General features: G+C 41.7%; 1 protein-coding gene across 3 annotated transcripts in view; it reads right to left on the reverse strand.

Annotated features, from left to right (window-relative positions):
• The window catches only part of STAB2 (stabilin 2), an 81,756-nt gene that overhangs the window by 38,121 nt on the left and 18,101 nt on the right, over window positions 1-25,534 (reverse strand). For 2 of the 3 annotated variants that reach the window (XM_017804755.1, XM_017804753.1), the window contains exons 10-32: window positions 23,425-23,558; window positions 21,582-21,664; window positions 20,780-20,929; window positions 19,353-19,496; window positions 18,537-18,599; window positions 18,331-18,450; window positions 17,676-17,729; window positions 16,914-16,994; window positions 15,799-15,951; window positions 12,679-12,741; window positions 11,833-11,916; window positions 10,590-10,676; window positions 9,961-10,072; window positions 8,533-8,713; window positions 7,432-7,525; window positions 7,059-7,217; window positions 6,568-6,663; window positions 5,710-5,805; window positions 4,668-4,715; window positions 1,852-1,988; window positions 1,368-1,482; window positions 334-411; window positions 75-167 (exon numbers count right to left, since the gene is read on the reverse strand). In XM_017804755.1, coding sequence (XP_017660244.1) covers window positions 75-167; window positions 334-411; window positions 1,368-1,482; window positions 1,852-1,988; window positions 4,668-4,715; window positions 5,710-5,805; window positions 6,568-6,663; window positions 7,059-7,217; window positions 7,432-7,525; window positions 8,533-8,713; window positions 9,961-10,072; window positions 10,590-10,676; window positions 11,833-11,916; window positions 12,679-12,741; window positions 15,799-15,951; window positions 16,914-16,994; window positions 17,676-17,729; window positions 18,331-18,450; window positions 18,537-18,599; window positions 19,353-19,496; window positions 20,780-20,929; window positions 21,582-21,664; window positions 23,425-23,558 — 2,425 coding nt within the window. The remainder of the gene's footprint in view (window positions 1-74; window positions 168-333; window positions 412-1,367; window positions 1,483-1,851; window positions 1,989-4,667; window positions 4,716-5,709; window positions 5,806-6,567; window positions 6,664-7,058; window positions 7,218-7,431; window positions 7,526-8,532; window positions 8,714-9,960; window positions 10,073-10,589; window positions 10,677-11,832; window positions 11,917-12,678; window positions 12,742-15,798; window positions 15,952-16,913; window positions 16,995-17,675; window positions 17,730-18,330; window positions 18,451-18,536; window positions 18,600-19,352; window positions 19,497-20,779; window positions 20,930-21,581; window positions 21,665-23,424; window positions 23,559-25,534) is intronic. The other variant, XM_017804754.1, reaches the window with a different exon arrangement.

Consider the following 25,534-nt stretch of genomic DNA (forward strand, 5'->3'; position numbering starts at 1 on the left):
ATCAGTCCAAATGCAATCAAAGCAGAGAACTCCCTCTGTTCTTAAAACATTGTGAAAGAAATGTGAAAGCTTACAATGATGTAGCCCCTGAAAATGGAATAATCAGGCATTTGCTCCAGGCGGGCCAGCAGCCTCGGCATGACAGAGCTGCGGAGGGGGGTCAGAACCTGGAAAGGGAGCAGATATCCCACATCAGCGTGTGTGCACCTGCTGTGGATCAGATGCAGGACAAAATGCTGTTCTGTGCAAAAACTTTTTTTTTCCAAAGGCAGTTAATTATTTTGCACTGCCTGTGGTGCAGAGGAACAAACCCTCCCTTGTGTGGCCGTGTACCTTGTCAATAACGTGTATGACCCCGTTCGTGGATGCGATGTCACCAGACACGATGTGAGCGCCCTCCACGGTGAGGTTCTGAAAGAGGGTGAGGAGACAGGGTTTTCATTCACATCATGGAGGTGGCGTTTTCCCAGCAGTTCATACTGTGGATTTCCACACCTTCCCAAATGCTTGCCTAGGGCTCCACCATGGCTCTGCTCACACCAGTCCACACCAGGGGCTGGTTACCCTCTGGGAATCACGCACAGGAGAGGGGGCTTTGGGACTCTCTGTTCCCTGTGTGCAGACTGGCAAAGCCATGGGGTTGCTTGCACTGGAGTGGTTACCTGGGGTAGGTGCACTCCCCCACCCGCGGGCAGGCTGAACCCTGTGCCAATTCACATCGACTTGGTTCTATGCAGCTTTAAAAGACCCCATTCATGATTTTTCCTTCGGGACATGGAGATGGGGCGAACTTTCCCCTCCATTAATGGGGATGAAGTATTTAAATGTGCCTCGTGTATTTCCAGAAAATCCTCCTCAGAATACAGAGTTTACCTCATAGAAAGGCTGAGTGGAAAGGGCTGTCGGTTGTAGTTATTTACCTTCAAAAATATCTTCTTGTGATTTAGGACTATTGAGTTGCATATGTGGAGATGGGTGTGTTATGACTGCTTCCTCCTATCTTCCTGATTCTTTAAAATATGTTATTGGGTTTCCTTGATGCTCTTTGTCTTAATATAGTTCACACAGGCTGCTCCAGGCAGAAACTGCCCTTTTGCTTGGTTACAAGACAGCCTAGAGTTTGTGGCAGCTACTGGGACATTAGGAATAAATAATATTGTGGACAAATTTCAGCTAGGTAAAGTGGTAGAGAAAATCAAGCTCATGTTTCTCCCAGAGGGCCCAATATAATCGATCTATTCCCTTAATTTTATTACATGGTCTTTTTTTAAATATAACATTGTGTGGTTCTGTAATACAAGAAAGTCAGTGGCAGTGATGGTCAGGGTTTAGTGCATGATACCAAAATGGTTTGCAGGTCATCTCACCCCATTTTCTTTCGACAAGTGTAGGAATTTGCTCTGTAGCGATGTTGGCAGCATGTCAGAGGACGATAAATTCTGGAAATCAGCAAAGCTGTAAGCTCCTGTCAGTACATGATACCTAAAAGAAATTAACTGGATTTGAAGGTTTGGTATTTTCTTTCTCTTTCCCCCCCTCCCCAGATAAATATGGTTAGTGTGTCTAAAACCATGGTTTTTAAATAGGAATTGTTTGTATTATACCTAGTTCAGCTGTGTTCTGATCTTAGCTTGGCCTTTAAACATTTCTGACATAATACAAATAGTGCTTTGTTTCCAGTGGACTTGCTACAGAGATTTATACTGCTGTAACAAGAAGGGGAATCCTATGTCCTTCCTTTAAAATCATAAAACCTGTCTTGCTCTAGTGGCTTCAAACCAAAGGCTTGTTTGACATAAAAAGAAATAAATTAAAAAAACAAACAAACAACCCCCCAAACAAATAACATACTTCAGTAGAGTTGGAATGTTACTTTTTGACATCCAAAAGGCTTTCTCTTCTTCATCCATGTTTTCAATTGCTTGCAGAGAAGGCACGAGGACAGTTAGATTAGAGGCAGTGGATAACACTGAGTTTATCTTGGCCTCCTGCACGAAAGTAAAGAGAGTAAAATAATTCATCCCCAGGACAGTCTATAAATAGCAGTTGGTGACTTCTTAGCAAGGTGGAGTATGTGACGTCCTTTGTGACCAGCCTGGACAGGAAAAACTATTATACTGAGCAGTGACTTGAACCAACAGTACTTTGAGCTGTACAAAAATGGTCAGTGAGAGTCTATTTTTTACACAATAGATTGCCAGCATTTAAAGGGCAGAAATAATGTTCAAGTCAGAACTGTCTTTTATTATGAAACACATAACTTGTCTCCTACAAAAGTCAGTCTGTCTCATGGATTCTGTTTTATGCACTTGAATATTGAAAAATAATCAAGATGATGAATACTAGTAGTTACTGATAACTTCAAGTAACTTACTCTTACAGAGCACTCTATGCTATTTAAAAGATAGAAGGACTATGGACTGTGAAATAAGAAACTCCCACGACACAATGTTCCCATTCCAAAGAGGACTATTTAACATGGCTGGCATTTTTCAAGATGTCCAGGACTTATTTGTGCCCATTAGGACTACAGTGGAGCTTGCTGCTGACAGCTCTAATTTTAGGTGGGGCTTGTCAGCTCTGTAGTGTGCATGAACTGATTCATCTTCCATATGTTTTTGTCTGCCTTAAGGATGGAGAAAGCCTCCACTGGAGAGGATTTTTCCAATTGTGTGGATTTTTTGGTTTTGTGGAGTGAAAAAAAGGAGAGCAAAAGATTTGAGCATGATCTTGCTGTAGACGGGATTCTCCAAACTTTTCACAGGCTCCACCTTGCCATTTTCGATGCTGCAAAACTCAAGGGAGCAATATGAGTATAGGTTGTACCTTTTTGCAGCTGGTATGCTGCCTGGGAGCTGGCTTGTTTTGGACAGTCCTTCATTACCCATATTGGGTTTTAAATCAAGAAGGGAATAATCTCCCTTAAATAGCTGGGAATTTTGTCTCTGTTAAGATCATCTTTCTTTCTAGCCATCATCCCAGCCACCTTCCAAATATTTAAATATAGAAATAGCAACACACTTCCCCATCTCATCCTTCCTGACCAGCAAGAAAAATATTTGGTTATAAAAAGCGGTAAACATCACATTCCTGTTCAACTATGAAATTAAAAACCTCACAGATGGATCTACCTCCCTATTTTGCTCATGTTTGTAGTTACCGTTGTTTAGTTTGATACCATTTCTCTGAAGTGTAGCAGAAATTTCCACATCTCTGTTTCAATAGATTATACAGAATCTGCCCTCTGATTTCCCCCCTCATTATCTAAAGAGCTCACTAGCAGGTGAACAGCATTTCTCATTGTGTCCATTTCTTTAAATTCTTAAGTTTCTCTATACAGTGTCCAGTGCTGCAGTCAGAGCTCAGGGCCAGGCAGATAACTGACTTGAATTAGCCACATTAGCTTCTCTTTCAAGCAGCTCCCTGAAGTGTTTGTTGTATTTGTGTGCTTTAATGATCTCCAAGACATCTAACTTTGAAAAGCATGAAAGCAACTAATGTGCTGTGACTTCTCCTTCTGATGCTTTTCATTAACACATCACTGTTCTTTTTTGTTCACCTTGTATTTGCTATACACTTCCCATATTTAGGTTTTAAGCTCCTTGTGGGAGAAACAGATTTTGATCTTTATTCCTACAGTGCCAATCACAGTGGGGTAGGACCCCTAATGTTACTGCTGCTCCGGTAATAGATGATAACATGAAAATAGAAAGTAGATCGTGACAATCCATCTATCCAGAACTTTGGTTTTTAAAATTTAATTTGGTGTTTCTTCCATAATCTGGAGCCATACAAGTTAATCTATTCGTTCAGTGAGGTTGTTCAGCTTGGAGAAGAGAAGACTCCAGGAAGAACTTTTTCAGCCTTTCAGTACTTAAAGGGAGCTTATAAGAAAGACGGGGCAGACTTTTTAGCAGGATCCTTTTCAAAAGAATAAGGGATAATGGTTTTAAACTGAAAGAAGGTCGATTTAGATTAGATATGAAGACCTTTTTTATGGTAAGGGTGGTGAAACACTGGGAGAGGTTACCCAGACAGGCGGTAGATGCCCCATCCCTGGAAACATTCAAGTCAGGTTGGACGGGGTTCTGAGCAAACCTGACCTAGTTGAAAATGTCCCTGCTTGTGGCAGGGAGGTGGACTAGATGGCCTTTAAAGGTCCCTTTCAACCCAGACCATTCTGTGATTCGCTGTGATTCTATGTACCTTGGTCAAGCCTGCCAGACTGAGATTCCTGCCATGGGCACAATGAAAATGGTGAGGGTCAGGCCTTTGTCCACTGAATGAGAGAAGTTGGAAGGAGCCACCTGGGGGCAGGTTCAGTCTCTGCTTGTACCCTGATGCTGTTCATCTGTACCACGGTGTATTTACATACAAAGCTAGTCATGGCTTACGTGACCCCCTGCCTCAGAGAGCAGGCTTGTAACTAGCTCTGTGGAGCCTCCTTGCTTGCCTGAATTTGGGTTCAGAATTTGTTTTTCAGGTAGAAATATGGAACCAGATGATCAACCCCTCCATGAGTGGTAGGATAGGCACTCTGATGCCTCTCCAGAGCTGCAGCCTCTGTTCTCTGATTGCAATACTGCTGTGAGGTTCCCATTCCTAAAGGCTACAAGGCTTATGTAAACTGGAACATACTAAAAAAATTAGCCATGAAGTGTACTTACATTAACCCACTGGTTAAATGCAGCTGCTTCTGACAGAGTAGATAGCTCCTGATTAGAAAGAGGAAGAGAGAGTAATGAACAGCTAAGCTGTAATTAACTGTACCAAAGTACTCTTGCCTGTGGTGTAACTCAGTGTGTCTGGCCTGGCTGATGTGACATGGAGGAGGAGGTTTTCAGTGTGTCTGAAAAGGGAAGACATCAGTGTTTTTCTAATTCTAATACTTTCTGGTAATGGAAATGGTGAGTTACCAACTCTTGAAAATCAGGCTGGTGATTGCTTAGGTGTATTAAGTGTATCTGACCTTGGTGCATATTGTGTATTGACCCCAGGCTAAATGTTAATTTTCAGGGCTTCTAAACCTAAATCTTTTCTTAACTCTATGCAAAATTAATTGGAATTTATGTTGTTTTGTTTGGTGTTTGTACAGCATCTTACATATCATGCTGCAAGTAGATAGCCTTTGTTCTGCCACAGTATTTGGAACAGAGATAGATGATAATATGAGCAGGGGCAGCAGACAGTGCTGAAAGCCATGAAAGATTATTGCCAGTGGCTGAGGCAGAGGACACTTTCATTTTTCCTACACTGTTAAATGCATATTTATTTCACCAATTTACTTGCTTTTGTTTTATCTGCCTGTGGGTCAGCATGGTTTGTTCCAACATGATAAATTGATCATTTCCACTGAGAAAGACTTCAGGGCAGAATTTCAGAAGAGCTGACTGTTTGCTGCTTCCAACTGGGAGGTGAGTGCTTAGCACTTTTGCAGGTTTGGACTCTGGGATTGGCATTTTTAATTTTTTTTTAAGCAAGAAATATGCTCAGATTCCTTAAGCCACTTTCCAAGCTATGTTTTTAAACACAACAGATCATTTATGTATCAGGCAAGTGTCTCCTGCTGGAAGACTGTTTGCGGATAGCACTGATGGGCATCATATTTTTCTAGCTGTTTATAAAGGCTTTGCTATCTCTCTGGTTAAGATCCAACACGAGAACTGTGCAGTAGGTCCTGTGCTCAGAGAAAGTGACCATCCTACTTACATCTGCAGCATTTCCATAGCATATTGTACCATCTCCTTCGTAGCCCTTTGGACACACACACTTCCAGCCATGAGAAGGCTCAAACTGACAAGTTGCCTTTGAACCAGAAAGAGAGAGAATTTGTCAGATACTCAGGAGACCACTCAAGAGCAAGAATGGCCTGTAAAGCCTCTTACTGGAACCCATTTATATACAAACACAAACTTACAAAGGATCTTTGTACAATCTTCCGTGGATGTCCTCAGTCTCCTATAGGACACGCTCCATCAGCCCAGGGTGCTAACTTACTCACCTACCCACCCTGAACTAAGTCTGTAGGAATCCAAACTCTTGCTCCATCTTTCTTACTTCCTCCCTACATAAACTGGACCCTATTCCTTCATCCAAATATGACAGACTGATCCTCTGCTCCCCAGTGCTCCTCACTTTAGCTCTGTCCCTGTGCCTCCCCCGCTAGTGTGGCTCTTGCAGGCACTACAGGACACAGCAGAGCACATACAGCTCCTGATACAGCTGATAGATGCCCAGGGAGAGATGTGTGACTTGGGTAAACATCCCAACAGTCTGGTGCATCCAAGTTGTAGTTGCTGGTAGAGAAACAGCATTTATTTATACCGGGCTCGAGATAATTCTTCTGTGCAGGCAGATTTGGGAGCAGCACTTGCAGTCTGTCCTCAGCTCATGTACCATACTGACATGGTTCACACAGTATTTTTGGTGCTTGTAGCACTGCTTGGAAAGTGCTTTCTCAAACAGAAATTGCAGGCTTGAAATGGCAAGTAAATTCTATGGTGTGCGCAGGAGGTGAGGTGTGATATGTATCTGAACACTTTGTTCAGGGAATGATTAATCACTCACCAGATGATGGCATTTTCCATTTTGTTCCAGGCACGAGTTTATGGGTGTGCATTCAATTCCATTCCCCTGAAATCCATCCTTACACTTGCAGTCACTCTGTCATTTCAATGAAACACAGCAATTCATTAAAATGATTAAAATAGTGTGCATATTCTAGACATGGTGAATTAGTTTCTCTGTGTTTCTGTGTAGCTTAGCATTGACTTCAGTGGAATGACACTGATTAATATCTCCAGAAGACCTTTATACCTGACATCTACTAATGTATTTACTGAAGAAGTATTTGCTGCCATGGCATCACCATGTAGGAAGGAGAGAGGACTGGGATAAGAACTGAAGGAGACTGCTTTGGGTAGAGAGCACTGCGTGGAAATAACATCGTAGCTGGGAGGGAGAGGAGGATTTGGGGAAGAGAACAGGTAAGGAAGCAGAGCAAAAGGGTTGAGGACTAGCACCTAAGATGGCAATGAATGTGAGATGTGAGGACCTACCTGACCCGGCCCAATGTATATGCAGGTGGCATTTTCGTGGCACCCTGCCGCGATGGGTAGCAGGCAGTTGTTGATGGCTGAGCAGTCCATTCCATTGCCTGTCCATCCTGCCTGGCAAACACACACGTGCTCTCCTGGGCCTGTCTGAATGCACTCGGCCTAGGGAGAGATGCAGAGGCATCAGTTCAGGACAGTTAGGTAGCATCTGGCTTCAGGTGCAAGGCCTGTCTAAGCCACAGTGATCCTGCTATCTGGGGAAAGAGCCTGGAACTCCAATGAACATCGTGACTCTTCTGCAAAAGTTTCTGGCCCCACCTTCCCCTCTGCCTACTTTTTCATGGTGTCAAGCTCTGTGGGGAAAGTACATACTTACATTGATATTGCAGCCACCAGGGTTTAAAACAGCACAAGGATCAACTTTGCTGCAGCTCAAGCCATCTCCCTCATAGCCAGGTTTGCAAACACAGCTACAGAGACAAGAGGAGGAGGGAGGCGTTAAACGTGATAGGACAGCTCTAAAATAAAGTGATTGTTTTCCACTGTAACATGCTATTTATAGGGAGCTTAAAATTGGTAACCTTGGATTCATGATGCAAGTAGCCTAAGTGCGTACATTATGTTTTTTTCCAAATGTTGACTAGGTTAATTGAGTCAAATCAGGGATCTATTCTCTGTGTACAAGATGGGGAGTGAAATTAATTCTGAGCTGATATGATCATTGCAAAGTTGAGCTAATAGCTCTAAATTATTTATGAGCTGGCTATGTTCTTTCTTTCAGTGATGTCGAAAATAGCTCTCTCCCTGAAACTTATGCAAGACAATGCAAGACAACTGTTTGCCTGGGTCCCCTCCCCCAGGATTAACCTATATTGGAGGGAATTACTTAAGCCCTCAAGTTTGACAGCATCCCCCATTCTGCTTTCTGCAGTGACTCATTATGAATACACTGCATCAAGAGGCAAACTCGCTGCATCTGAAGGTGAGCTTGAGGCAAGTGCAAGGCAGCTATAGCAGTAACAGAGGTTTGTGACCAGTTCTGCCAGGACTGGGGAACCTGTGCTGAAGTCTGCAGGGCTGTGGCATGCAAAACTTGCCTGAGCTGACCAGAGTGAGATATCTATCCCCAAACTGCTTGAGAATTCCATTGTTTTTCAGCAAGGCTCAAACTTCTAAATCACTAGAAATAAAGGGTTCCTAAGAACCTATGTAGATGTTGGTAGGAAGGTAAGAAGGGTCAGATCGGTATGCATCTATCTTTCAGTGTTAAGTATAAGGTACAGGACAGGGTAATGAGATCTCTTAATTACTATCTTGCAACTCAAGGTCAATGTGGTGCATGATTATGCTTATTTGCAGCATAGCAGTATTGCAGTGGCTGATGTTTGTGTACTGCTGCCAGGGACTGTTTTGATCAAGCAAATGGCAAAGAGCTGCAGCATAGTTAATATTACTTTGATGAGAGTTACTGACTTACCTCACTGCGCCATCACTAATCTGACAGTCTGCGTGTGCATGGCAGAGATGTAGGGAGGGCTCACAGGGAACAATCTGCTTATCACAGAGTTTCCCTGTGTATCCAATTCTGCATGATCCAGGAAGACAGATCCCATTGCTGTCTACTCGATTATCACACTTCCCATAAATGCAGAGGCAGTCTATTAGAAAAAAATTACAGTGTGCAATTCCATAGTGGTAAAAGGTATTTATACTTACATAGCATTTCTTATTAATCAGATCCTTCTATTTGTTCAAGAATCTAAACTTTTGTATTTTTTAAGTCTCACTTTGATGGGGGACTTAATGTCTTTTCAGGTGTGTTTTATGGGTAATTATTTAAAACCCATTGTATCTTTACAGTGCACTTATCTATCAACTAATTTCAAAGCACTTCAGTGAAGCAGGAGCAAAATGCTATGTTTTAGGCTATTAAGTTTGAAGTTACTAGTTGCACGACTTTTGGTGTACTTTCAATGATATGGGAAGCCTTCAAATACTGAATCCACAATCCTACAGATTGCACAGTGCTGGGCTGGTACACAGAGCAGCAGCACAGACCTACCAGCACCTTGTTGGGACTGGGCTGATTAATGCTGCTGGGAGGCACAGCAATGTGCCCAAAGGACACAGCAGGTAAGCTCTGTGTATTCCAAAGCAGTGCCAGTGGTGACTAGTTAAGCAAACACTTATTACTTCAGTGGGACTGGAGCTTAAAAAATTTTATTATGGAATTTGTCTCTCAGCTTTTTTTCCAGTTACCTCTGAACCTTCAAGTGAGCTGTACTTCATGAATGACAGGCTGTCTCATAGCAAAAAAGGCTATAAATTATGTTATAGAGGGGGGATATATGTGTGTTTGATATTGTATATGTTGTGGACTCTCAAATGTATTATGGTTTGACTTAGCAGGATTAAATCTGTCAGTATATGAAAGATGACTGTAGAACTGAAAACTATTCAATAGATCAAAAATTATTCAGTAAGGATGATTATTAAGTGGCCCTAAATACAATCTGTTTATAGAGCTAGCTGTTCTTAGATTACATATATTCATAATTGCTGGCAGAATCTGTTCTGTTGTGGGTAAGACCAGATGGGAACAGAATAGCAAAGATTTTCTTTTCTATTACTTATATGAAGGACACAAAAATTAAAAGAACAGTAAATAAGTAAAAAGTAAGCTATGCCTCCTGCAAAAGTCTCCAATTAAGTCAATGAGAAGATTTACACTGACTGTACGCTTATGGTGTGTCCCATAAGAAATGAAAGTACCCCAGAGACATCTTGCTCATCCACCACAGGGACTATTTAGTGATTGATCAGTTAATTCCCACCTACATAATGTTCCAGGGGTCCAAAAGAAATAGCCCAAGCTCTTACACTGAGGATGTGCTGCTCTACTTACCTTTGTCACACTGAGGTCCATATTTGCCAGGGTCTGAGCAGAACTGGCAGTGCGAGCCCTGAAATGCCTCAGTGCAAATGCAAGTCCCATTTCCATCCAGGCCATCCATGCACTGTGACATGGAAGAGTGGTGATTGCTACATATAAATTAAAACAAATCTTTACCCTTACCCCAGAGAAGAGACTATATATCTGTACATATTATGACTATGATAGACTCTCGGGAAGTACCTCAGGTTTGATTACAAAGGTGTTTCAAAGCAAAAGCTTTCCTTATGCATTTCCTTTGCTGCTATATATTCTGCCTTCCTTTACAATTTTAAGGTGAGAATAGTGAGCTGGGTCATTACTCCGTGCTGTGCAAACTAAAACAATGGGAATGGACCATGCAGCATTGCCTATGTGCTGTATGTTGGAACCTCAAAAATCTGCAATTTGGACATCTGAGAGGGGACCAATTTATTTTCCCCCCTCTGTATGACTGAACCTGAAATTCATGGCCATAAATGAAGGGGACAGCTCTTGTAGAGCCCAACATTCCAGTTCTGCAGAAGGGCTCCAGGGACTTTTGGGACACAACCTGTCCTTCCTCCCTTGGAGTGCAGGGTGCTGCCAGATGCTCTTCTTACCTGCCCATTTCCTGAGCAGGGTTTGGAGAAACCTCCTGGACACGGACTGCAGTCAGGGCCAAAGAAGCCTTTGCAACACTTTGGTTCCTGTGAAATAAAGCAAATATCCTCTTTTGCAGTGCCTTAGTGCAGAGGCAGTACACAAAACCCAACTCTCCATCGTGTTTTGGCCCTCTGGCAAAGGCCCATAGGGATAACTGGCTCTGAAAAGGATTGTGTTGGACCAGAACCACCCCTGCGATGGCCTTGTTAAAACCAGGTAGGGTGCTGGCAGCCCAAGAAGGGGATGCACAGGCCACCAGGTCCTTCCCTTGTTCTTATCAGACTCATCACTGTTAGAAAACCCCGTCCTGTCCCCACGTACGAACATGTCTGTGTGTGCCTGCTTGTATTGTGTGCACTCTTATGTTTGCCAGTGGGACTGCAGTGCAACTGGGAGACAGGCAGTCTCCTTTGCATCTGAGATGCTGTGACAGCCAGACATGTTGCTTTGATCTTCCTCCTTCCCCTCTGCACCAGTGTGGGATTTAGCCACCACGCAGCCCTAAATGGCTTTTTCAACTGCATCTTTTATTTTATTCATGAATTGGCTGCTTGGTCTGTTTATTTATCAAGGGCACAGAAAGTGCATTAGAAAAAACCTCATTTATGTGTGTGATTCAAGGGAAATAAGGATTAGCAAAAGGCTTTTAAAGCTTACAGTTTGTAGATTTATCTGCTTGTTTACTAAGTGGCACTCACAAAGTGCAGAAGACTATTTAGGAGCCCCAGGAGCTGGAAAAGGTGTAAGTACTTCTTAGAGGCTAATGAATTCTGTGAGAACTAGACTTGTCAAGCAGTAGTTGGACCAAAGTTCTTGTGTTTCCCATTCATTGTTATCCAATATGATGTAAAGTCCTGGGGCAAGAGTGGCTGGGACCAGGAGAGACCCAGCTGTTCTGTTCTTCATGGGTGAAGCTGTAGGGGGCAACAAACACTGCTGGGCTTGGAGCCCTATCTGAAAACTCCTGCAGAGTATGAGTGTGGTGTTGTCAATGATGTGAGACAGCTAAAACACCTCTCTGGAATTTGTCTCATATTTAGCTCTAAGATTTACAGTAGCTCCTCTCAGCCTGCTGTATAGAAGTGTATGGAAGCTACACGGACATCTCCAAAAACCTCTCAACTCCAAAAGGAAAGTTCAGAATGTATAAGGCAATATTTTGGAAAAAGAACCTTTCCTTAAGGAACTATAACTCTATACCTTTATTGTTATATTGCAGTCTCTAGCGCAGCCGATTTTCTGAAAGGTTGGGTGTTCAATAATGCATCTCCGTTTTGAGAAAGGCTGGAACACACAGAAAATGGAAGCATTAGTTATTTCTAAGCAACATAATGTTCTGTGATACAGTCTTAATATCATCACATAACTTAACCTGAGAACAAAGCACCCTGCTAGTATTTTATTTTAAAATTTTATTAATTCACGTATTTTTTCCTAATATGAACTTCATTTTTATTGTTACTGGATACTGACTTATAGGACTACTACCAGTGAATTTTTTATAACATGGGGAATAAAATTCCTGTGGTAGCTAGACTTGAATTTTGTATGTGGAGAAACATGTAACCAGATTTGCATCTCTTAGATGCAAAGCAGATGGAAGATTTTCAATCCTTACTGAACCTGTGCCTGCAGACTGTTACTTCAGGGATGAAGCTTAATCAAAAGGAAATTTTTAACAGATGTGAGGTCTATTTTAAACACATCCAGTTTTCTAATTCTCAAAGCATCATCATAGTGATTCTCATTCCTCATGTCTCTCTTCTGCTGAAATAGAACTTCACCTGAGAAACAAGTCAGAGCTTCTGTGAATTGTACGAGGGGTCTTGCAACAGCAAACAAAATAATGCTGGAATTACCTGATAATCCTGTCATTGCCCAAAAGACATTAAAGTACCATTTATATTTGTATTTTATTCAGTGCCCTGTATTCATATCTGGTTCTTTTGATCACTATTTTTTGGGAGAGCAGTAATCAACATATGGGGATGCCTTTCCTCTGTGCATTTTGTACAACTGGTGAATCTGCCAGGAAATGTCACTTACGATGGGCTTTGAATCCTGTGGGCAGTGAGCCAATGAATGCGATAAACAACCTGCACAGACACCCTAGATGGAAACAATAAGGATAGTAATTTGAAAAGGTATTATACCAACTGCTGAGATACATACTTAAGAATGATACATCCTGTAAATTTTAAGAATATCTGTTTTATGACTTAAGCATGATTTTGCATCCAAAGAGCAGCAGCAGGACTATATCTGCCGTCTCTGACTTTTGTGGAGTGGTTGTTCACTTCCACCTTCCCCTTCCAATCTCCATTTGTCCTTCCTCTGCTCCCTTCTTTTAAAGAATGTGAAGCTTCCTCAACAGGAACACAGGGACATGAATGCACTGGTGTCCTTTACTCAACTGAGTATAACAGAACTAATATTGTCTGAGAGTCTAGTGCAGTCTGCACACTTAAATTCTATGAGAATTTTTTATTTCTTCCTGGAAGACCAAAAATTAGTTGAGTCTTTTATACAGACAGTGTGAACAGAAATTTGTCTTGTGTATAGGTGATGAAGAGAAAAATAGTCTTTGCTCCCACATCATAGATCCTGTACTCCACTATGATCCAGTGATATATAGCTGATTTTATGTTTTCACCTTTTGGTTGCCTTTCCCACTAGCTAATTTATCACCATGTGGTGGTGACAGTGACTGGCAATTACATCACTGAGGAGATATAAACTCCAGTGGCAGTTTTAAAGGTGAATCCTCTATAAGCTCAACATGCAGTAACTTCAGAGAGGTTGAGCCTTTCAGAATGTGGATATGGAGTTTGTCAGAGCTGTGGTGCTTGTGACTACCAATGTCTTGTTTTTCAATCAAGTTAGCATAAAACCTAGAGCCAGCATCCAATGTGTTCCATCACTGTGTTTTGTAGTCATTGGACAAGAGGCCATGAGGCTGAATTATGGCATTTTCCCCACAGGTTTCTCACTGGAGCTGTGGTGAAAGAATCAGGTACTGGTTTGGATTTACTGTACAGCACTTACAGGAATAAAGGACCAGACTTACAAAAGCATTTGTGCATCAAATTGTTGAGGTACCGATGCCACTATTATGTTTTAAAGGTTTGTGAGTCAGATGTATTTTGGCAAATACGTTTGGACATTACAAAAGCTTTTTTACAAGCTGCATAGTCATGCCTGAAGCTGACTTAGGCTCTTGCCTTCCTCTCTGCTTCTGAAAATCCCTGCGTGTCTGCTCCTTTAGAACTTAAAACTCCGGTTGATTGCTGTGGACAATGTTTCCCTCTGTTAGTGTTATTCTCCCTGCTGCTCAGTACCATTTGCTGTCACCTATTTACTCCCTTTCTCCACCTGGAATGGCCTCAACCACTGATGTGTACCTGCTCCTTCCTTATCCTGAGGATGGGCATCCTGTCTCTCTCTTCTGCCATGTCACAGCGAAGGACAGAGAAAAGTGTCTGCACTTCCATGCAAGGCCAGATCTGCCTATTTTCAGTGCTACATTAAGATACTGTCCTTGCACTGAAGTAATTGAAGCATAGATATATATTCCCCTCTATCAAATCTGCCACAGGGGCCATGCTCTGGGAGGAGGTGGAGCAGAGAGCTGAGTCAGCTACTACTTCATTGTTCAGACCACCTCCTGTCTGAGGTCATCAGAATTGGCCACGGTCCACACATCAGGTAGGTACTGCAGACCTGTTGTCCCTCCTGTGCTCTTTGTGACATTAAGAATAAGCACTGCTGTCCTTCAGTTAGACTCAAGTGAAGCTTTTAGAGTTCTGGTATGGTTACGTGGATATTGCCTTAGCCTAATGGCATCATCTTTAGGGATGTAAAGTTCTTGCGAGTGTATATACCTACCAGTTCCTACAAGGTTTGTGCCTTTTAACTCTTTGAATACAAGCAGTATTTCTGAGGTGGTGTTACTCTTGTTTTCTGAGAGTGATGAAACTGCTTCATGCAAAGTAAGAACTGCCAAAGCCATTGTTCCCTTCTGGTATTCTCCTGGCCAGCAGTGTTCTGCTTAAAGCCTTGAATAAGTGGTTGTACCTTAAACTACGCACAAAACTTTCAAAGCTGACAGGAGTGCCTAACTCGAGTTTGGGGAATAATTTTTGTGACTGTTTGTTTTTTCTTTAAACAATTTTTTTCTCAGTGTTACTTTAGGATTGATTGGTGCTGAATTTAATTTTTAAGTAGTTTTTTGGTTAGGAATTCAGATTACCAAAGTTTTCTGGGTGGGGATTGCTTTTTGTATCATAAACCTCTGCCCGGTTTATGATTATATTGCACATGCAGCACTTTGTAGTTACCGCCAGAGGTAATAGATTGTTACTGCCAGTGTTTTCTTCATTACATTTTGATGTTGTCCAGCTCTGCTGGGAACCTCTTTCAAGGCTGTGGTTCTGGACTGTTGTAAGTTAAGCCAGTAAATATTTTCCTTTTGTACCGGAACTGTTACTGGCCCAGACATGTGCTTGAACATGGTCCAATAACAGCTCACTGGAGCCATGCTCACTGCAAGGGAAAAGCTCCGTCTGATACCCTGTTCTCTTACCAGAAATAGTATCTGAATGTTACCAAATAAAGGCCTACTGTGTTACCTAACTGAGCAAGGTATGTCAAAATCCACCCTTTTAAATATGAAACAGTTTTGTTTCTGAAAGAAAGCAGGGCTAGGGGAAATTTTGGCTTCTGAAAATAACACATTCCTAATATACAAATATAAAATTAATTATTATGTTAATATTTTAATTTGCTGTCTCCTTTCCCTGCATATTTATAGAGGTGAAAATATTGATCTAGAGTAGTTTCCCTGAGAACTTGACACTGCTTCCATGTACTTGTATGTACAGATGGAATTCAGGAACTGGAGGACAGAGCTGGATTGGAGAGACAACATTTTTCAAAGGGCTACTGCAACAACCAGTTTTTTTGAAATGGTGTAGAATATGTTCATATGAGTTCCCTATTTGCAAATAATTTGCATCTGTGCAGTACTGCTAGGTTGGTGGCTGCATGTCATTGATATATTAATTTCCCAAAATACCCCTTTTTAATGAATAATATCAGAGAAAGCTATTAAAGAAACTAGAGTGCCTTGAACAGTTAAGAACTACCAATTCTGTGTGATTCTCTTACCTTTGTGACTTGACTTCTTGTCTCATCACACCGATGTGGTAGAATTGGAACAATTGTGGGTGGGATAAGAACTCCCTCAAGAGTATAAATACGACCATTTTTTGCAACAATATCTGTTTCTTCCATTTTTTCTCCACTCACCAAGACTTGTCCCTATGAAACAATAAATTATCATTAATAATGTTCATAGCTTCTCAATTTCTGATAATTTAATTTAAAAAAATTAAATTACTTTCTGTTCTTACTTTTTTTTAAAATTGGCTATCTGATTTTTATCATGCTTGTTTATGTAAGAAGCACACATATATTGTACATTTTCTTGACTATTGATCTACGGCAGAGGTATCAAAGATTTTACTATGAGTATGCACTGTTAGCCTGTGGAACTGGTGACTGATAGACTGGCCAAAATGAGAAGACTACTGATGACTCCAGGCACTGATTTTAGAGGGCATAAACATGCTTTAGTACCCTCTGGCAAAGGAGGAGGCAAAAAAGTGAGAGAGAATCCGGGATATATGTAAATTTACATGAGGAAAAAAAAAAGTATTCTTTCTGCATTTATTCCTGCAACTGCTCTGCCTTCGCAAGAACTTTCATAGGTGCATCTCTGCTCCAGGACAGAAGGAAGCTAACATAATAGAGAAGTTTGGTTTTGCAAAAGTACTGAAAAATTAATATCTTTAAAAATGTATTCACTGGGTACCTCAGAATCAGAAACTCTAACAGTAAAGAGAATTAAAGAATATCTTTGTGTGCACTGAGAAGTGTTTAAAATAACTAAAACATGTAACAGAATGATTTAAAATATTTTAAGTAGATTTTAAATTTTTTTAAAAAATTATGCAGAGCATAAATGAGGACCATTCCTAGACTGGGGCTAATCATAAGGGGAAAAAACCCTGCAGGCTGTCCTTATATACCAGTCATTTCCTCTGCATCCTTTATATTACTAATGGTAACAGCAGGTAGGAGTGGCAAGTTGAAAATTTCTGCCTCATTGTAGCAAGAAATTCCTCTGCTAACGTCCCCCCTTCCCCCTTCTTTTATTCCCCCTGCATGTGAACAGTTTCCTCAGTCAGAGTGAGTTGTTCCAGGTGAAAGCTGTGACTTACAGTGCTGGTCCTGTTAAAGTAAATGAACTGCTTTGCCATGCTTCTGATGTGCTCTATTGAGACAAGGCTGGCAACCTCGAGCTGAAATGAATATAAATTGATTGAAAGAAATGTAAAAACATTACTTTTTTCAAATTCAGAAAGACCTTCTTTGGGGTGAGGAAATGACTCTTATCAATGTGGGCAGCCTTGCATTGACTAACCTGCTTGTATAACAAAGTTAGTGTCATTAAATTATGACTGAGCTTGCTGGTTGCTGTGTGTGAAGAGCTTGGTGCTCAAACAAATATTAATTTTTCTTCTAATTATAGCAACCAGTCTAAATAGAGTTAACTCTTCTCCCTAAAAATAGCCCTCTTTGCATCCACAGACCACTGTAGAAATGGCAGTGCTGGTATCCCATGAAGGTACACTTGCACGAGAGGATCTCATGTCTCTGTTCCCTCTGATCCTGGTCTGTGCTGGGAGTGGCCTCCACCTCAGATGCTCTGAGTGGGACCTTTCAGTAAAAATAAAATCACTTCTTTCCTTCCTCCCCCATGACAGTGACTGAGGTGGGGACGAACTTCCACCTGGGAAAAATGGGGGGCTCGCTTAGAGTTTGAAAAACAGAAGACTAATTTTATCAGAATAGGCTCAGAGAGAGCTTGATTTCGATGGCAGTAAGTACTTTTCCTGCCATTCGTGCCTGCAGTCCTGACAGTACCCCCTGACAGTGTTTCTTGCTCTTACACTCTGGGTCAGTAAAGCAGCTGCGCTCACCTCAGTATTGGAGACAATGTGGTATCGGATGAGCTCCAGCAGCTTCCATGAACCCTGCCAATGCAGAAAAGAGGCTGTTTTACCCCAAACAGGGTCACACAAACCCAGCCTGACCTGTTGAGAGGCCATGGTGAAGAGAACAGCACCACTGGCAGGTGCACGAGAAACCCCTTGTCAGTGGTGGTGCTCAGCTTGTGGCATGCACCCTGACATTCCATGTCCTCACTCCTACCTATTATTTTGACATGGGCCTTCCATGACTTGCATGTGTTTTGGGAGAGGCAGGAGGTGTCCGGGGGACAGGACACCAATATCCACCTCCTGAGAACCCACCAGCAGCGTATCCATGCAGTGGGGCCCTTGTGGCATCTTGACTGTTCCCACCAATGGTCACACCTTTCAGGAGAGGGTTTGGGGCTTTGCTCTGTGGCTGTCTGGGCAAGAGCAGAGGACTGGGGGCCTGGTGTGGAGGATCATTGTCGTTATATGTGATGGGAGACTCCAAATCCCCTTCCCCTCTAGCTGCTGTCGTGATCTTTTAATTGTTAGAAATGGCTTTAAACCTTGGTCATAGGAGCTTAGTTTAGACGAACACTGGACAACATATGTATGCATCTCCTATCTGAGAAAGATTTGCGTTATAGAAAGATTATACCTGTGCAGAAAGCAGGTAATCCAGAACCTCAGCTTTCATATTATTCAAAGCCTCATTACTTGGAACAAAGACTGTGTAAAGCCTGTTGTCCTGCTGCAAATCCATTCCCAGGCCAGTTTTCTGTTTTGGTTTAAAAATGAAAGTGAAATATTAATATTGAATAACAGCTGAAATAGCTTTATGTAATTGCTTTTCTGTATCCTTACCTCTATCAAAGATGTAAATTGGCTGTATCTTCCATTATGTTGAAGTACTGACATTATGGTTTCCTGAAATAAGATTTGTTTTAGTTGGGGACATGGAATAAATGCCAGTTCTTATAAGACACTTCTTGAGTTACTGCGCAAGTCTCAGTTATTACAGATTGAATACATTTTGGTTTCCTTTTTATTTGGGTGACTGGTGGTGCCTGGAAATGGCTTGTCTTGGTGCTATAGTGGAATATAGTAAGAGTTTGTCATTGGCCTGTGTAGCCACAGAAAAAACAGTATGCATATGGGGAAAGGGTTATTATCTCCATTCCCAGTGTGAAAGGGTGGAGGAATAAAATATTTGCAAAAACATCATATAAAGAAGTGAACTTTTAAGGAAGTATGATAAGCACGTCACCAAAATCCCAAAGCATCCAAAATCACAGGGTTTTATAATATTAGCCTTTTGGGGGGAGGAATTGCAACTTTAAATACAAATCTTGCTTGATATCTGTTCAGATGTCCCTTCTTTTAGTATGCTTTTCAGGAATTCAGTGAAATTCACTGATTATAACTGCCAGTTTTCCAAAGAACCATTCAAATGCAGTGAGTCCAAATCCTCCATGAAGTAGTCTGGCAGAAGAGCATATGTCTGTTTGCTGTGGAAAGTGTGTCATTACCTTTCAGTTTGAACGTTGCTTTGCTGAGCTGAAGCATGATGGCTCAGTAGAGTTTGTTTAGTTGCTGTCAGTCATCCTCCTTTGCATTCAATCAATGTGAAACTATTTTAAGAGGAAGTTTACCATTGCATGTATATAACTTATTGCTCACCTCTTTGCTGCTTTCAAATGTTGGCTCCACATTGTCCATGGCTTTGTCAATAATGTGCAAAATTCCATTGGAAGCAATAATATTTCCCTGCAAAAGTTTCCCTTTCCTCCTTCCTCCTTGGATTCTTATTCTTAATTGATTATCCTGAAAGAAGCAGGCAATGGATAATGAATTTTTTATTACAAAATGACAACAGAGCGAGTACACATGTTGAATGCAGCCTAAGATCCCATTATATTGCCAACACCTGAGAAATTTAAATCTGGGGAGGCTAAAGACTGCTTCCAATGTTTATCAAGGAAATGGAAAAAATTCCTTTGTCTTTGGATCAGGATCATGTTCAGAAGACAAACAGGGACAGGTCCTGTGGTGAAAGCAGTGTACCTGAAAGGGCTCTGATGACTGCTACTAATAAAAATCTGCCAGGAAATGATTTAAAATGTCATTGTACTGAAAAACTCAGCTCCTGTAATCTCAAGGGACTACAACCCATTTCCTTATATGTATATTTAAAATAATAAAATGTTGCTGATTCTGCACTGTACTGAAGCCTGCAGGAAAAAAACAGGGCTCAGACAGCAAAGGTATTTCCCTGTTACAAATGGAGTGTGTACTCATCGAAGACAAAAAATAGATCTCTCTTCTCAGATGCCACCGATCTACTGCAAAACATGAGAAGTACTTTATTTCAGCCTCCACATAGGCCCAAGGCATTAAGAGACACTTAATGGGCCAAGAACAATAATTCTAGATTATAAAATCTAGTATATTATCCGCAGAAAACAAATTTTTTGAACTGTGACATCACACTGCCCTGATGTTTATTGACATCAGATGAGCTGGGCTAATGATGAACTCTACTATTCATTTTTCATGGTTAATTGCCATGTGCATTCTATTTAAGCTAAACACTTCTATTTCCTACATCATTTGAAGGCTGCTGATGCTCAGTGGGAGGTGGGTTCTGCAGTGCAGTCAGTATTTGCTCCATGTAAACAGTATACACAGGTTTCCAGCACAAACGCTGGGCTTCTCCCTCCCCATGCCACTTCTTCTTTCATTTGGGCTCTCTTAATGCTCCTCCTCCCCTTCCTCCCTCACCTCCCTCATTGGTCATGCCTGCAGATTTAAGATGACTTCCTTTTAGCAAACAGTTTTAGAGCAGTCTGTCTTAGTCTGCTATGTCACTCAGCAGTGAGACATGTCCAAAGGTAATTTTTGTTTTTGCTGGTTTTAGTGGGATCTTTGATGCTAGCAAGATTTCAGGTTTTACTTGAAGTCCTTGTAATGCATGGCCACAGCTGTGCCTTTTCATAATCCAACAGTTATCTTCCACTTGATGTCTCACTGCAGAGGGAACTTTCCTACGCCTTTTCGAGGGAGCAGAGAGCAGTATTCTTGCTGTGGGAGGCTGAAAGGCCACTTACCTTTTCTCCCTTTGATATCTCTCCTGACTTCCCAGTCAAAGTATATATTACACTGGTATTATTCAAGCTACTTGTGTTAAGTTGACCAGCAATAACATGGAGTTTAGTGAAGTACTGGGCTTTCTGTTTATTATTCAGAAGATCCTTTATCTAGAAAAGCAGAGAAACAGAGATGCATTTCAATGTAGGATTCATCAAAAAAAAAAGTCAAGGTGAATGCTTTTTTGTCCTCTCCAGCTGTTACATTCTGAAATTATGTGTTTTCCTCTGAAGTCAGGTGATGGAATCTGAATGGAGACTTCTCTTGGTTTCAGTTCAGCTCACATTACACCCTTATGTCCCTGTATGAGCAATAAGTGTCTCCAGAATTGTCCTGATGTCAGTGGAAGGTAATGGATGCTGACTACTTACATTTCAGCCTCCTCTTCTTTTTTCTCACTAAAGCTATTATTTTTTGTATCCCCCTTATGTAAAAGGTGACCTTCAGGCCTCCCTGCTGGCAGTTCAGATCTTAATTCAGCCCCTGTCTCAACCAAGTGAAAAGACTTTGATCATAGACATGTAAGACAGTCCAAAACTTGAAGCATGAGAGTGTTTTACCCTAACTCACCAAATTATTTTGTTTTTCTTTCAAGTAGGAACAATACAATCTCTGGCCCCTAGATATAAATGTGTCCAGAAGTGTACTAGAGCAAAGAGTTCTTCTGTATCTTTTCAATCAAAACACTTACAACACAGATGAGAGATTTCTGAAGGAGCCAAATTTCCCCCTAATGTAAATCTCTTTATCTTACTTACTTACATTTGTACCTTTGAGCCCCTTGTTTGTTGGTACAAGCACAGTAAATGGTCCCAGAGTGCTCAGCGGCCATTCGTAGGTATTTTCTTATGAGAAGAGGAAATAAAAAAGTTTAAATGCGTATCAAAAAGCTCATTGGACAAAGGGACTATGCAAAGTATGCAAGGGCAGAATAAGAAAGAATACTGTCTGTGGTTATTAAATGTTAATTTAAGATTCTGAATCCAAGTTGTTAAAAGATGAGAGACAGAAGGGATGTGAAACCCAGGTGCTGCTGCATATTTGACACAGGATGAGGCAGAACATTCAGAATGCTTCTGTGGCATGCAGGCCAGGGCAATGAACGTGAAATCAATAGTTTCTTTGGAGATGTGTCCTTACAGGAAGACAGCCTTCTGCTTTAAATCAATTCAGTCTCCATAGGGTGAGGGATAACCTGCTGGTAGTGCAAATATCAGCAAACACAAAACTGGTAATCAAAACTGATGCACCGAAAGTTAATTAGAGTTCATTTACTACTCAGCAGCTTTTTCTGTGTCCAAGACAGCAGCATGAGACCACTGGTTCTACAGCTGAAAGCATTAAATATTTCTAATATTCAGCTCTTTTTCTAGAGGTATAAAATCAGAACTGAAGAAATATTTACAGTCATTACAGGTGTGTTGTATCTCAAAATTAATAGGCTATTTTACAAAACATCTGTATATTCTTAGCTTTTGAAAGACACCAGTGTGTAATGAATGTAATGTAAGATAACCTGTGTGGTTAATGTGTCTTTGTAGCTTCTAGCTAGTAAATCATACAGCATATTTATGTCCAAAACACAACCAAAGAACAAAAAATCTGGATTGTTAACAAATGGTGGTACTCAGCACATTGGGCATTTTTCAAACACATAAGGAGAAATACACAAAGAAACTGCAGCTGAGCGCTCAGTGCTGAGGCAACGGGTATTGGTCTTCAGTGCTGAATGTGAAGGTCACTGCCAGGTTTTGCCCTTGGCCAGCTATGGGGGATTCTCATTCCCTTCTGGTTAGGTATTAATACTCTTCATTTTAATTGCTGGGCTCTGTGAAAAGGACTGAACAAATTATATTAAACAGAAGATTTTCTTTTTCATATTTACAAGTTTAACTCAAAGATCCAGCTCGGTTTTAGCAGTGTTTGTTCATAGCTCAAATTTTTGGCCATGAAACAGAGGATGATGAAGGTAGTTATGCTGTTCACTTCACTAGGTGACTGTAGTAACTATGAAGAGCTGGAAGCTGTAAGCCCTGATAGGGGCTCCATCTCACCTCTTCAGGCAGTTTGGAATGTGGAGACCACCCAGCTATGGCTGAGGTGCTCTGCTGGGGGGGTCCTAAGGTTGATGGAGACAATGGATGGATCAGTCCCATCATCTTGCCTTCAGCCTCTTACCTGGTGAAAGCAATGCTGCTGCTGATGGCTAGGGACTGGGGAAGAGAGACCCAGCTGGGAATGACAGTGGTTTTGGTGGACTACTGTGTGTTGTTCTAGATCTAATCTCAATTGTCCAAATCAATGGGGGCAGGGAAGAAGAAGAAGTGGGATGATCCCACTTATTACACTACGGGACAAAATCCACTGGTGATATTAAATGATGTGTGAGGGATTAAGGAAACAACTTTAGCATTCCTGCTTGGAAGTTCTTGCACACTGTGTGGTGTGATGAGCAAAGCAGCTTTACATGGTCTGAGGACTTTGCAGTGAGTCACATGCACTCTCTGCCATGCTGTTTGTGGCACCTTCCTATGGCAGGGGGGCTTGGGGAAGACAGGGCAAGATCAACCCACTGGGCAGGAGCTGCCTGAGTATGGTTACTTACCCAGAAGCGATAGGGTGGATGTCAGCTTGCCTTGCCACCGTCCTCCCACTTCTGCATTCAGGTCTTGGAGGCGCTCCATGATGTTTCCATAGCACACAAAACCATTCCCCACAGAGCCCCCCTGGCATGTACACCTGTGAAGAGATTGTGACTTTAGCTGTGTGCTGGTGCCTTGTAGTGTCATAATAAACTGGCACCAGGTGTTACCTATTGCTTCTCTGAAGACATTTTCAGGGAGCACCAATGCATTTTAGTTTAATCTTTGCTTCTGCATGCTGTGAAGTATGTCACTGTGCAGGGCAGCCTGATGGCTTCTTGCCTGTTCTCCTGTCATGATGTTGTCCTGTCAGCTGGGCCAGGAGGGAGCAGTGTCTGTCTTGCTGGACTCCTTTGAACAGGGGCTATTTGACGTCCCTGGCTGCAGTGCAGCCTCTGGTCCCAAAATGTTGTGATTGCTGGAGCCCAGAAAGCTACTGAACCTGCCTGTTTGTGGGCGAGGAGTGGGCACAGAATAAATGTGTAGGGTGCTACCTTGGCAGCGGAGAGGCTGTTTTGTGAAGACCTCAGTCATGATGTGGGATTTTGCAGGATTAATGGTAGTTAAAGGGGGAGATGGCAGCTCATCAGTCCTTGCAATAGCTGTATGGGTCTTGTAGAAAAAGCAGACAAGGCTGTCAGTCCTTTCAACAAAGTAAAGTTGTGGTTTGTTACCCTGCCATTTAAGAAATGCAATGATTTTGGCAATAATACTTGTACTTTCAACATTATCTTTTTCCCTGAAGCTGTTGAAGCACAGAATCCCATGCTTTTTTAGATGTATACGTTGTGTTGTTGCTGTCTCTGTACTGGAAATAACATCTCATATGTAACACCTTGGCTGTCGCCTGGGCATTCCAGCCTGTGAGAGATACCAGTGAAGAATGCCTGACCCAGTACTATGGATGTCTAAAACAAATTCAGGTTGCAGTGCTCAAGAGATGGGCAGGCAATGCCTCAAGATGGGCTCAATGTCCACTACATTTGAAGTAGTGTGCTGCAGTCAAGGCAAAATGTAAAGGAAACTTATGAAAGAACCACCACAAGCATCAGCCTTACATTTTCTGTCCTATAAGGGAGGGAACACTCCTTATGGAAATGCAATATTGTGGCCATGAAAGACCTCAGCTTCATGAGAGAGGTGGGGAAGAAATCGTTGGTTGTCAATGTGATTGACATATGCTTGCTATAAGGTGCTGGTGGGTACAAATGGTTGTGCATTTTGAAAAGCAACTAGGTCTTTGGTGTGCCTTGACCTTGTGTCAGCCTGATTGTTCTCCAGGAGAGGTGGTTAATACTTTCTAAAACATCTGAACTCTTCAAGCCTTGTCAACGTGAGGGGTCATTGATGCCTGCCGATTTTGCCAACCTGAGTTCCTTCTGTTGCAGTCTTCAGGAAATCAGCCCCTCCTTGCCTGCACTTGGGAGACTGGCTAGAGCTGTCACCTCAGTCATTTACTCATCCTTAGTGCTAAAATTAAAGCAGGCACACATCAACACACACACAGAACAAAACCCTAACTATATTTAGGAAGCTGAACAGCTATATGGTATGTGTTGTCAAACTCTGGCTTTTAATTGTGCCTTTCCTAATTAAGTCTGCAGTGCGTTCAGTATTCATATAAGCCCTATCCATAATGATTCATCTCTCTGGATATTTTTTCTAATGGCATCATTAGAGAAGGAACATTACTTTGTGTGAGCAAAAAATGTTCTTTATATAACTAATGGCCTAATAATTTGCATGTGCTGGTTGTTAGAAATACACATCTGCCACTCACATCTGCCCCACAGCAGTATCAACCCGATGCTGAACCCTCTCCTGTTTGCCACATATGGTCTCTGCTGTAGCTGTATCTCTAGAGATAGCAATAGTATTTGAAAATCCCCAGAGTCCCTGCAATCTGGGGAGCTGCATACAGTCTCAGAGAGGTGCTGCATTTTGGGATAAGAGGCTCAAGCTTTGATTCTTTCTGATCCTGGGTAAAAAGGGCAGTCTAAAAGCATCTTAAATTTTTAGAATGTGATTCTGATGGTGAGTCCTCTTTGTTTTAAGGGCATCTCTTGTGCAGAG

Source organism: Lepidothrix coronata, unplaced genomic scaffold, assembly GCF_001604755.1.
Source record: "Lepidothrix coronata isolate B3197 unplaced genomic scaffold, Lepidothrix_coronata-1.0 Scaffold10, whole genome shotgun sequence".
Taxonomy (NCBI): Eukaryota; Metazoa; Chordata; class Aves; order Passeriformes; family Pipridae; genus Lepidothrix; species Lepidothrix coronata.